At 34.6% G+C, this 12669-nt stretch overlaps 2 protein-coding genes across 2 annotated transcripts; one reads left to right on the top strand and one right to left on the bottom strand.

Annotated features, from left to right (window-relative positions):
* The first annotated feature begins 887 nt into the window (after positions 1–887).
* On the top strand, positions 888–7896 carry LOC111466508 (protein ZINC INDUCED FACILITATOR-LIKE 1-like). The gene is made up of 17 exons (XM_023111181.1): positions 888–1300; positions 1826–1866; positions 2087–2147; positions 2251–2353; positions 2440–2542; positions 2638–2691; positions 2934–2996; positions 3115–3164; positions 3252–3327; positions 3785–4000; positions 4237–4324; positions 4508–4593; positions 4735–4842; positions 5045–5089; positions 5189–5277; positions 6106–6149; positions 7513–7896. Exons 1-17 carry the CDS (start codon positions 1150–1152, stop codon positions 7602–7604), a joined length of 1470 nt encoding a protein of 489 aa, XP_022966949.1. The 5' UTR covers positions 888–1149; the 3' UTR covers positions 7605–7896.
* Positions 7897–8593: 697 nt separating this feature from the next.
* Positions 8594–9535, bottom strand: LOC111466511 (protein MIZU-KUSSEI 1-like). Its single transcript, XM_023111185.1, has one exon. The coding sequence runs from the start codon at positions 9460–9462 to the stop codon at positions 8746–8748; it is 717 nt and encodes a 238-aa protein (XP_022966953.1). The 5' UTR covers positions 9463–9535; the 3' UTR covers positions 8594–8745.
* Between the last annotated feature and the right edge of the window lie 3134 nt (positions 9536–12669).

Here is a 12669-nt window from a genome sequence, read left to right as displayed (position 1 = left end):
CACTCAAAGAATGGATGAGAAGCATAAAATTCCTTTAGATCGTTTCATTTTTCGGCAGGAATCGAACTTTTTCAAAGAAGGACTTGAACCTTTTATAGACTAGAAGATTCATAATGCTCGCAATACGAAGAAGAAACTCATAGAAGAGTCTCGAAGGTCATTTTGTCATCAGTGGAAAAGCATGCATGATACAAATACTCCTCTATGCGACCCCGACCTAATTCATGATGAGCCTACCAACTTCCCGGCAATAGCGCTAGAATAATATATAATACAAGGAGGGGGCTAAAAAGCCGTGGTTTGCTGTCTACTTCGCAGCGTTCACAGCCCCAAGCCAAAGGGCCGAAATCTAACTAGTTGATAGAGTCGGATTCAAAGAGTTTTTTTTTCGCATTTGAGCAACTGTTATAAAAATTTTTGGGCTTAAAAATGTTTGTTCAACTCGTACACTATCTAACCGATGCAATGTATAGGCCTCTTGTATCTTCTTAGCCTTACTTTTTGTAATCAATCTTTCGACTAATTATATCAAAAAGCATATAATAAAAATAGGTTTAAATAATATTCAAAATTTCATATTATATATTTGTTATAATAAAAATATAATTATTATAATAAAAATTTAATATAATCAAGAAATTAATTATTTAAATATAAAGAAAGGAACCAAAAATGTATTTCCAGAAAAAGAAATAAATAATAAAAAGAAAAAATGACAAATCAAAATTGTATTTTATCCCAAAAAAAAAAAGAAACAAATAATAAAAGGGAAACGTCCGGATTGTACAGAGAGGAGCGGTGGACCAGGTCTCAGATAAGGACATGGAATATGGCGCATGCAGTGACGCTCCGCCATGCGATCCAACTCTCCCAGACGCTTGGCAAACGTCCGGATTCCATAGGCCTCTCTACTCATTACCAATCATCTCTCTCAAATCGGCGACGGCAAAAGTGAGCTCTGCTGTGGTGTCAGCCGTGTCGGTTTCCGGCCATTAATGGTGGAGTGGGTCCACAATCTGAGGAAACTGGTGGCTGTTGTTGGAGACGGGACAAGGCTCGTTCGTTTAGTATTTACGGGGAAGAGCCTCGTTCCTTCTGCCTTGGCGAGACATTTGAGTTTTGTTTTGTTGCTTGGCATTTGGAGCAAAAATGGCGGACGAAAGTCGGGAGAGATTTTTGAAGGAAGAGCATTGCTACTACGAGAATTGTCCTGGATGTAAGATGGAACGGCATAATCGGCTGCACCGCGGCTTTCCTTTCCGTCATCTTCTTTTGATTTCGCTTATCGTTCTAGTCACTGGTTCGATTTCTCTCCATTAATCTTGTTCGTTTTTTTGTTTTTGTTTTTGTTTTTGTGCTAAACGCTGCATGAATGGAGTATGGTGTAGAATTTTCCCTTAAATGTCGATTTGAAACTCGGTTTTGGAGGTTCCCTCCACTTCACTCTCCCTTTTCACTTCAGGCTTTCATGTCTGCTGTGTTCTTTTACTGAGAAGCAGACATGGATCGCAGTGTGGAATTAGGGAGTCAGTAAGAATTTTCGAAATGAAGAATTTCTCATATTACTCTGCTCTCAATCAGCTAGTAAACTAATGATAATCTAGCTATTGAAGTGCCTGGAAAAGATAAACTGAAGCAGAAATTCTCTACTCTTCACTGAAAATACAAAGAAAATGACTCTGCAGGAAATAGTTCGACATATATTTGTTTTGAGATTGAGAAATATCTGCTGAACTGATTGATTTGCAAATTTTTTTGGTCAATCTTTTATTTGTCGAGTGGTTTGGATTTTGCACCTTACTTTCTTCATTTTTTTCGTTTCCAGGATTGCCGATATCAAGTCTTTTCCCATTCCTGTATTTCATGGTGAGTTTGTGTCTGATCTGTAATTGTGGATGCTTGGTTTGCTCTTTCTATCAACTATGCTGGGAGCCATGTAATGTAATTGAATATCACCAGATAAATATCATGATTACTAACATGCTGAAGCTACATGTAACAAAATCAGAAGCTTATGTTGTTCATGTTGTTCATGGCCATTAAGTTTTTGTACCAATGAGACTATTTATTTCCAATTTGAATGCAGGTTCGGGATTTTAACATTGCAGAAAAAGTAGAAGATATTGGCTACTATTCTGGTTTTATCGGTAAGATTGCTATAAACATTTAACTTCTTCGTTCGATTTCCCTGTCGTTCATCGTTCTTGAATCCTCCATTTTCTCCTAACAAATTCCTCATACAACTTGTAGGAGCTTCTTTCATGATTGGCAGACTGTTAACGTCTGTTTTCTGGGGAATCGTGGCTGATCGCTATGGTCGAAAACCTGTTATTCTTTTTGGAATTATTTCACTGTTAGTTGCTGAATTCATTTGCCCTTTTTAAGTGTTCAATTCTACTTTCACTTCAATTTTTCTTCTCTGTTGGTTACTGATTTCAGGATTATATTCAACACCCTATTTGGCCTCAGTTTAAATTACTGGATGGCTGTTATCACCAGGTTTCTTCTTGGAAGCTTAAATGGCATACTTGGACCAATAAAGGTACTCACTAGAATCATTTTCCTTTTAAGAAATGCATAATATTTCTTCTTGATGAAAGTTTGTTTCTTACTCCATTCGTTTCTCATGGTTGCCAGGCATATGCAATTGAAAGTGTTGGTGTAGAATATCAAGCTATAGCTATATCATCTGTGAGTTGTGCTTCAAAAGAACTCTCTCTTCCTTTTTATTGTGAGATCCCACAACGGTTGGGGAGGAGAACGAAACATTGTTTATAGGGGTGTGGAAACCTCTCCCTAGTAGACGCGTTTTAAAAACCTTGAGGGGAATCCCGAAAGGGAAAGTCCAAAGAGGACAATATTTGCTAGCGAAGATATTGCATTTATCTAACCGCACTGCTTGTGCCAATGCTTAAACTTTGGTTTAATTTCAGATTAGTACGACATGGGGAGTTTCATTGATATTAGGCCCGGCTATAGGAGGGTATCTTGCACAGGTACTTTTTGTCACATCCCATCAGCTAATGGAATAACGCTGAACATTTGAACTTTCAAATTGTGAAAGACTACTTTTTAATCTCTTCCATTCTTTTGTTCCGAACTGATAATCACCAGCCAGCAGAGAAATTTCCTAGCATTTTCTCCAGTGAGGGTCTTTTTGGGAGGTAAGTTTGCCGACAGCCTACACTTTCATTTTTGCCATAATTATTCACTGTTCGATACTGTGCTCACAGCTGGGTCCTATGGTGCAGATTTCCTTACTTCCTGCCCTGTCTTTGTACGTCAGTCCTTGCTGTAGCTACAGGAATAATCTCTCTCTGGCTTCCGGTATGCCCTTTATCTCTAGATGCATACTCATTTCTTCTTATTGATCGTAAAGTAGGAAGGTTCTTGTTTTGCTTATTTATTATTAATCTTCTATTTTGGTATTGTGAAGGCCATTTCAAATATGATTTAATCTGGGTTTTGGCTTCTTAAACCATACTGAATTTCTAGGGAAAGTTACTCTTGAAATTGGGTTAGCGGAACTTGACCATTTAGTTGAGGTTTGTGCCCGCAATTTGGGAGAAAAGACAACTCCCCTAGATGTAATATTTAAATATTGGTGACCGACCTGATAGTATATCTTCTAATGGAACATTTTTAAGTTTAATCATCTGAGAACTTAGGTGATTTTGCATCTCCTTACCCAGTTTCTTCTCGGCTTGATATAGCTTTACTTTGTGAGCGATATCTTATTTGACATCGCAAGCTATCATTACTGATCCTGTTGTTCATCTTGTAGGAATCGCTACACAGTCACGATGAGAATGTTCCATCACCTTCTAGAACATATGAAGCTCTGGAAGATCAACCTGGTGATTGTGACGGAAAGGAAGCGACCCAAACAAACGAACAAAATGAAATGCCTTCTAAGTCGAGTCTCTTCAAGAATTGGGAGTTAATGTCAGCAATCGTTGTTTATTGCATGTTCTCACTTCATGATATGGCGTATGTAGAGGTGCGCCTACCCAAAAACAAGCCGGTCTAAATGATTTATTTTGCAGTTTCATGTTTGGAAATACATTTATATTGAAACGAAGGCATGTTTTCAGTTTCTTGAACCAAATTTCTTCTTACTTCATGAACAATTGAGTCACAATGAGTTCAGTTTTAAAAAAAAGGACAAACATTATAAAAGGATTGGATTGAAGCTTTTAACGTTCGCAATATGAACCATTTGCTTCTTTTATGTAGATATTTTCACTCTGGGCTGTCAGTTCTCGTCAGCTTGGTGGTTTGAGCTTTACATCTGGGGATGTCGGAGAAGTCCTTGCCATCACAGGTAGATCCAGAGCTCCACAACCCCACCCTGGCAGATTGCACCTTCTTGCCTGCATTCGTGCATTGGTTTATAATGTTTCCTGTTCAAAGTTCCATATTAGTAATCACACTCTTTTGTATACATCTAGTAATACAAATTTATTTCAACTAATTGTGCTGCAAACTTTTGTTTACTTGCTTTTAGGTTTCAGCGTTTTTGTGTTTCAATCTTCTTTATACCCATCTGTGGAGAGGATATTTGGACCTATAATGGTATCTCGTATTTGTGGGGTAAGTTGGCTTATCACTCTGTAGTCTTACGTTTGAATGACTACTTTTGTGATATCAAGATTATATGTACTTTCAACTTTGATTCTGAGTGGAAATCATTTCAAGTCTTAAAGCCACATTGAAATACATTATATGTTGCAGATATTGTCTATCCCTCTGCTGGCAATGTATCCATTTTTGTCTCTGTTGTCAGGACCTGTCCTTCACATTGTAGTAACTCTTACATCAGCCTTGAAGAATCTTCTCTCTGTAAGTATTGCACTAAAACTTGAATCTCTTCCTTTCCATTGATATGCAGTCTATGAAATGAAGATTGCTTGGTACTGTGTATTAATGTGAAATCTTTGAACTAAAGTTTGAAATTTTCATATTAAGTTTGTCTGAGGAGAAGCAATAAGCCTTATAATATTAAAATTTTGCTTGATCTATCTAAATTTTCATGTGTTCTTAGGTCTCCATTATAACTGGTATGTTCATCATACAAAACAGAGCCGTGGTAATAATATCTTTGCCTTTCCCTTATTTCCTCCTCTCTTTCCTTCTCTTCCATCATGCAAAAGAGCTTGGATTGATGTAAGCGACTATCTGTGGACAGGGTCAACGCCAAAGAGGGGCTGCTAATGGCATTGCTATGACAGCAGTGTCTGTTTTCAAGGCAATTGGCCCAGCTGCAGGAGGTGCAATGTAAGTGTACTCCACATTATGTGGATGTTAACTTTACAAACAAACATACAAGCTTTGATAATCAGTCTTATTTTTACTGGCCATGAAACATGTCAAATGTTGGATGCTTTGTGTTACTGCTACTAAGTTTCTTTTTCAATAAAACTCAAAGCCACGCCAGCAGATATTGTCCTCTTTGGGCTTTTCCTTTCAGGCTTCCCCTCAAAGTTTTTAAAATACGTCTATTAGGGAGAGGTTTCCAGACCCTTATAAAGAAAACTTCGTTCTCCTCTGCAATTGATGTGGGATCTCACAATCCACTCCTCTTCGGGGACCAACGTCCTCGTTGGCACTCGTTCTCCTCTCCAATCGATGTGGGACCCCCCACCACATCGGTTGGAGAGGGGAATGAAACATTCTTTATAAGAGTGTGGAAACGTCTCCCTAATAGACGCATTTTAAAAACCTTGAAGGGAAGCCTGAAAGGAAAAGCCCAAAGAGGACAATATCTATTAGTGGCTTATGCTTGGACTTGGACTATTACAAAAAGTACCGTTGAAAAACTATCACCTAGTGGTCAACATGAGCCATGTTTAATAATGAGCTTAGAGAGAATAGGTTCAAGCTATAGTGGTCATCTTACCTAGTTTTTAAACTCCTACAAGTTACACCGGCAATAAAATGTAGTTAGTAGGATTAGGCAAGTGTGCGGTGCAAATAGTCAAAGAATGTGTGGCCTGAACACTCATGGATTAAAAAAACTGTCGCTGAAAATGTCAATGTTTAGAGCAAATGGAAATAATTATTGCGTCAGCTGTTATAGCTTTTGAGTAATCTTTCTCTATGCAGACTCTCTTGGTCACAGAAGCGTCAAAATGCAGCTTTTCTCCCAGGTACATCTTCTTTTTGCTAATTCTCTCACCTGCATCCTCCTCCCCACTCTTAGATAGTCAGAACTCTAAAACATTTCACTTAAATTTTTATTTCTTATTAGTGAATCATTCAAATTTAAATTGTATTATATTAATTTGCAAGAAGCATTAGATTCATTTCATAATAGGACGTGTGTTGAGGCGTGCCATTTGCTTTCATAGCTCCACGTAGTTGAATAATAATTGCATCTCTGACAATCGCACGACTTGATATTAATAACTTTCAAACTTCTGGTTCTTCTACATAGCCATAGTCACTGCCCTCTCCTATTGCATGAAATGTATATATTTTTTTTTTTCTCTCTTTCTTGAGGCTATTATGCTCGTGGCAAGTGTTCATGTATTCTTGACCAAAAGGTTAGAGATTCGAATTTTCCCACTTCCACGTGTTGAACTCAACTGATTAAGAAGCCACATGTATTCTTGACTAAAACGTCAGAGATTCGAATCTTCCCACTTCCACGTGTTGAACTCAATTAGTTAAGCCTCATGTATCCTTGACCAAAAGGTTAGAGATTTGAATTTTCCCACTTCCACGTGTTGAACTCAACTGGTTAAGAAGTCACGTGTATTCTTGACTAAAACGTCAAAGATTCGAATCTTCCCACCTCCACGTGTTGAACTCAATTGGTTAAGCCTCATGTATCCTTGACCAAAAGGTTAGAGATTCGAATTTTTCCACTTCCACGTGTTGAACTCAACTCGTTAAGAAGTCATGTGTATTCTTGACTAAAATGTCAAAGATTCGAATCTTCCCACTTCCACGTGTTGAACTCAATTGGTTAAGCCTCATGTATCCTTGACCAAAAGGTTAGAGATTCGAATTTTCCCACTTCCACGTGTTGAACTCAACTGGTTAAGAAACCACATGTATTCTTGACTAAAACGTCAGAGATTCGAATCTTCCCACTTCCACGTGTTGAACTCAATTGGTTAAGCCTCATGTATCCTTGACCAAAATGTCAGATATTTGAATCTTCCTACTCCTCAAGGAGATATTTAGTCCATGTCGAGGATTTATCGATCCAAATTTTAGTGTGCACTTTGTCTTTTTTACCCTCTAAACTTTTATGGTGTTCGGTTGGTTGCATGAACAAAAACACTTCTCTAATTACTTGATTGTTGCAGTTCATACCTCTCCATTGGTAAGTCAAAAGAACCTCAAATGAGTATTAAAAGCAGACATTTACCAAAATGAGATTCTTCATTGAAAACTTGTACTAGTGCCGTGTGCTCTTAATCTCTCTTCCATGACCTTCTCCTATTCTTTTCACACTATTTTTAGAAGATTAGTTCAGGATTTGACATGTTTCATCTCTTCCAGGTTCCCATATGATTTTCTTCATTCTAAATGTGATCGAAGCCCTTGGAGCGTTGTTGACATTCAAACCATTTCTTGTTCAACATCAAACCTAAATCAAAGTTGAACTATAATAAGCGAAATGCTCAAACAAATAGCTATGTCAAATTCTCGACTTCGTCGTCGATGATTCATAAAAAGGTCCTATGAACTCTCCATACTCGTGCCTTCCTAACCGAATTGAGCACATGTATCAATTTTCTTTTGAGTCATAGGGCTCATTTGCATAGTTCTTGATTGGCACCTTATCAAGTCTGTTTCCTTGAATAACTACAAGATGTAGGTTTATTTATGATATATATATATATATGTATATGTACCCTTGAAATCTGTTAGGTACTTCATTTCTTACCTTATTTTTAGTTGATTTCTATGATTTGTCATTCGGTTAAAAGACCTTTTTTGTCCTTGTATTTCAGAAGTTTAGGACGTACACTTTAGATGTGTTGAGATAGTTGATGAATGATTATATAAACCATTTTAACCATATTTTTTTTCAAAGTTATATAACAAAAATGAAACTTTTCAAACTTTTGGAATACGCCTGAATGTATTTTGTATGATTGTAAGATCTCACATGGGCCGGAGAAGAACAAAATATTTCTTCTAAGGGAGTGGAGAGAGATTTAAAACTATGAGTGTAACGGGTCAAAATGGACAATATTGTTACAAATGATATCATAGTCAATCAGAATTGAGCAGCCGTAGATATGAATTGTTACAAATGGTATTATAGTCAGTCATTGAATTAGACATGGATTGTTATAAATGGTATCATAGTCAATCACTAAATTGAGCGGTAGACATGGATGATTACAAATGGTATCATAGCTAGTCATTGAATTGACCAACGGTAGACATGAATTGTTACAAATGGTATCATAGTCAGTCACTAAATTGAGCGCGGTAGAGATGGATTGTTACAAATGGTATCATAGTCAATCACTAAATTGAACAGCATTAGACATGGATGGTTACAAATGGTATCATAGTCAGTCACTGAATTGATGGATGGTTACAAATGATATCATAGTCAGTCACTGAATTGAGCAACAGTAAACATGGATTGTTACATAATTGTTACAAATGGTACATAATTGTTACAAATAGTATCATAGTCATTCAGTGAATTGAGCAGTAGTAGACATGGATGGTTACAAATGGTATCATACCCGTCATTGAATTGAGATCTCACATTCAAATTCTAACCAAGAAGACGCTTAATTCACCGCCATTATTGCTCTCAGGATTCATCATATAGAACGTCTCCGAGTCCTTTGATCCAGTCACCCGCTCAAAATCCACTCTCATGTACGTCAATTGATCACCGTCCACCGTCTCCGCCGCATCCTCCGACGGAATCACGCCGGCGCCCATGGACACCGCGTTCAAAGTCTGCATAATTTTCAGATCCTCCTCCGACGGATCTCTCCGAACTCCATATCCCGATTTCTTACCATTACAGTACAATGTCCAAATCGGCTCCTCCAGAATCTTCCTCTTCTCCGACGGCCGCTTCTCGCACTCCAAGGCGAGCCTAACGAGCCCTAGCCCCATGTCCCGGAGGAGTTTCCCCGTCGGAATCGCCAATTCCAAAATTAAAATCGGGAGGCACCTAGGGCTTTCTTGAAACACGAGATTCACTCGCGATTTCCGGTATCCGAAGATCGTTCCAGTAATCCGATCGCCGCCGTGGACGTGACCGTCGTGGAGCCGACTTCCGTTGAGCGGAAATCGGCATGCCGGCGACAGAATCGGAAGCGTACGGAAAACTGTACGGATTTGCCGGAGGAGTTTTGTAGGTTTTGAAAAACCTGATCGTTTTGGAGATGGTTGGAGTGAAATTGCTGGCCGCGGCGGCGGAGACGGAGACGATTGTATCGCCGGCGACGAGAATTTTCTCGGCTCAGCCATTTTTGTCGGTGTAATTACAGAGAAATGGGTTGTTGGTAAACACGGCGGTGGTGGAGAGTGTCGTATAAGAAGAGCTAATTCGTTATGGCATGCACGATTGAATTAATTTGAATTATTAATTTTTTTAGGAAAAAAATAATTTTGTAAATATATTATTTTCTTAAATGCAATATATGTCGACTATTTTGCATCATTTTCTTAGTTTTTTTTTTTTTAATTATATGATTTAGTTCATGATGGGGTGTTATTTCAATTTAATTATTTATATTTTATTTTTTCTATTAATTAAACATTAAGTCAAAAGCATATAATTAACGTTTTTTGCTTGAGTAATAAGAACGACTAGTTAGAGTTGTTTGTGAGTTGGGTCGGGTCATATTTGAACTTTCCTCATACTCAACCAAATTGTCCAGGTTGTAAAGTTTAGTTAGTTCGGATTATTTGAGTATTTATTTGAAAATTTTTTAATAAATAAAAGTATAAATTCTAAAATATTTATTGATTTATTTTCAAACCATCTTAATAATTAAGATTTACTCTTTAATATATATTTTAAAAAAGTTAATAATTATTTTTAGAGAGGGAGAGAATAAATAAATAAAATTAATTATGAAATTAAATGAAAATGAAGCAAATATTATTATTTAATTTCTTTCAACACAATTACAAAATAAAATTATGGATTTTTTATCTATTAAAATAAGTCAAAATGATTTCCGTTGACTTGCTTATTTAATTTTACAATTTAATATGCTCACTTATTATTATTATTTTATTAATAAGAAAAACAAAAGTCATAGAAAACATGGGGATTAAATTTATATATTCATATAAATTAATATAGTTGCTAATTTCCATTGACTCTAGTTATATTTTAATAATATATATATATATATATATATACTTATAAACATTGTAAGTAGGCCAAATAAACTCAATTCTTAGAATGGAGATTGAAATAAGGAGCGACAACCTTCTAGAAAGTCCAATAATAATAATAATAATAATAATAATAATAATAATAATAATACACTTTATTATATCTCTTACAAAATTTACATGGGTTACATAATAATCATTTTCATTTTCATTTTAATAGTTGGGTATTTTTTTTTTATTCTTTACATCAAAATTAATTTAAAAATTATTTAATTATTAATTTATATAGATATAAGTAAAATTAGGTTCCAAAAAATATATATACATTTTTATAGTCCTATATTTTCTATAAATTTTAAATTAGTTCCGGGGATTAATTTAAAATTATTTTTTTATTAAAGTAGTTAAAAAAACTTACTTTTTGGAGTAAAAGTTTATTAATAAACAATATTTTATAAATCATAATCCATTTTGTTAGTAGAAATTGAATAATTATTTGGGATGATTAGATACCCATATGTGAGGAATATTCCTTTTAGGAATATTCTTTTTAGTGCTCCACTTTATAATTTTATTTTATTATTATTTTGGAATCAGCTCCACTAACAAGTTTTTTAATTTTTTTTTTTAAAAATTGATTATTGTTTGTATATTTTTGGGAACATATTTTGGATAATTATTATAAATATATATATATATATATATATATATATATATTAATTTTAAAAAAAATATCCATAAACCTTATATTTTATTTCAAAAATATCGAGTTTTTTGATATATTTAATTTTAAAAAATTAAAAACTATTTTAATGGGAACATATTTTGTTTAAAATTAAAATAGTTTTAAATTTTTAAAAGGTTTAAAAAATATTCTTAAATTTTTAAATATTAAAATAATAATCCACGTCATTATATTTTATTATTTTATTGATTTATATATATATATATATATATATATATATATATATATATATATATATTACATTTTAATTTTAGAATCGAGTAGCTGCATAAAGGCATTTATTCTTATATCTAATTATTTGTTGTTCTAAGAACCAACAACATTCCATATTTCTACCCAATAATTTGATATTAGTCCTTTTTTTTTTATATTATATAAATTTTTTATTTACCCGCTACTAAAAATATAATATTTTTTAATCTTATTGAACGTGACAAACAATAAGTAAATTGAGTATAACTCAACAGTAATTAATACATATTTCCCTAAAAGCTTAAATCTTATATGTGTGTACAGTATGAAAAAAAGTAGTAATATCGGAACATTTTTTAAGGATTTTTTGTTTATTGAAATTGTATTAAAGTTAGGTACCGAACGATATGTCAGTCTTCTTGTTGTTCCCCGAAGGGAGTAAACATGAGGCGATGTGCCAGTAAGAACGCTGGCCCCAAAGGGGGTTGATTTGGCAGGGATCCCACATCGATTGGAGGGTAGACATTAGGGTATGTGCCAGTAAGGACACTGGGTCCCCAAGGAGGTGGATTTGGCAAAGGTCCCACATCGATGGGAGGAAGGAAAGAGTCCCATATGGAAGGGAGTTGATTGTGATATCCTCTATCTCGTTAGGGAGAACAAAACACAATTTATAAGGGTCTGGAAACCTTCCCATAGCAAACGTGTTTTAAAGCTTTGAGGAGAAGTCCTGTCTTAAGGCTTTGAGTGGAACCCCGAAATGGAAAGCCCATAAATGACAGTATTTACAATATATATATATATATTTTTTTTTTTCGTAATATTAAAAATAGGACAGTGGAGGAGAAACGAAGAATCTCACATCATCGTACAATCACCCAAAAATTAATATAAAATTAAATAATCTTACGACATCGTTGCCACGTCATCTTTCCCCCCCTTTTTTGTGTATATCAATTATCGTTTTTGTAAGGACCACATTTATAAAATATTTTTTTTCCTTGAATTAGAAATTATTTTGCAAATAAGATCAAAATGTAATTTTTTAAAATTTGAGGGACTAAATAGATATTTACTATAATTTTAGGGACTAAAAATACTTATAATTTTTTTTTTACAAAACTATATTGCAAATCTTAAAAATTAAAATGTAATTTTTAGAATTTGAGGGACTAAATAGATATATACTAAAATGTTAGGGACTAAATTATTTATTTATTTTTATTTTTTTGACCCACATGATCTTGAATTGAAAAGATGAAAATGTAATTTTTAAAATTTGAGGGACTAAATAGATATTTATTTATTTTATTTATTAATTTCTATTCTTATCCACTTCAGCTCCAGCAGGATTCCTGTTGGGTGTATGATGCGTATCCCACTCTCTCTTT

This window comes from Cucurbita maxima, unplaced genomic scaffold (assembly GCF_002738345.1).
Source record: "Cucurbita maxima cultivar Rimu unplaced genomic scaffold, Cmax_1.0 Cma_Scf00031, whole genome shotgun sequence".
NCBI classification, from domain to species: Eukaryota; Viridiplantae; Streptophyta; class Magnoliopsida; order Cucurbitales; family Cucurbitaceae; genus Cucurbita; species Cucurbita maxima.
Note: the sequence above shows the minus strand (reverse complement) of the source record. Positions and strands in the feature narration are given on the sequence as shown.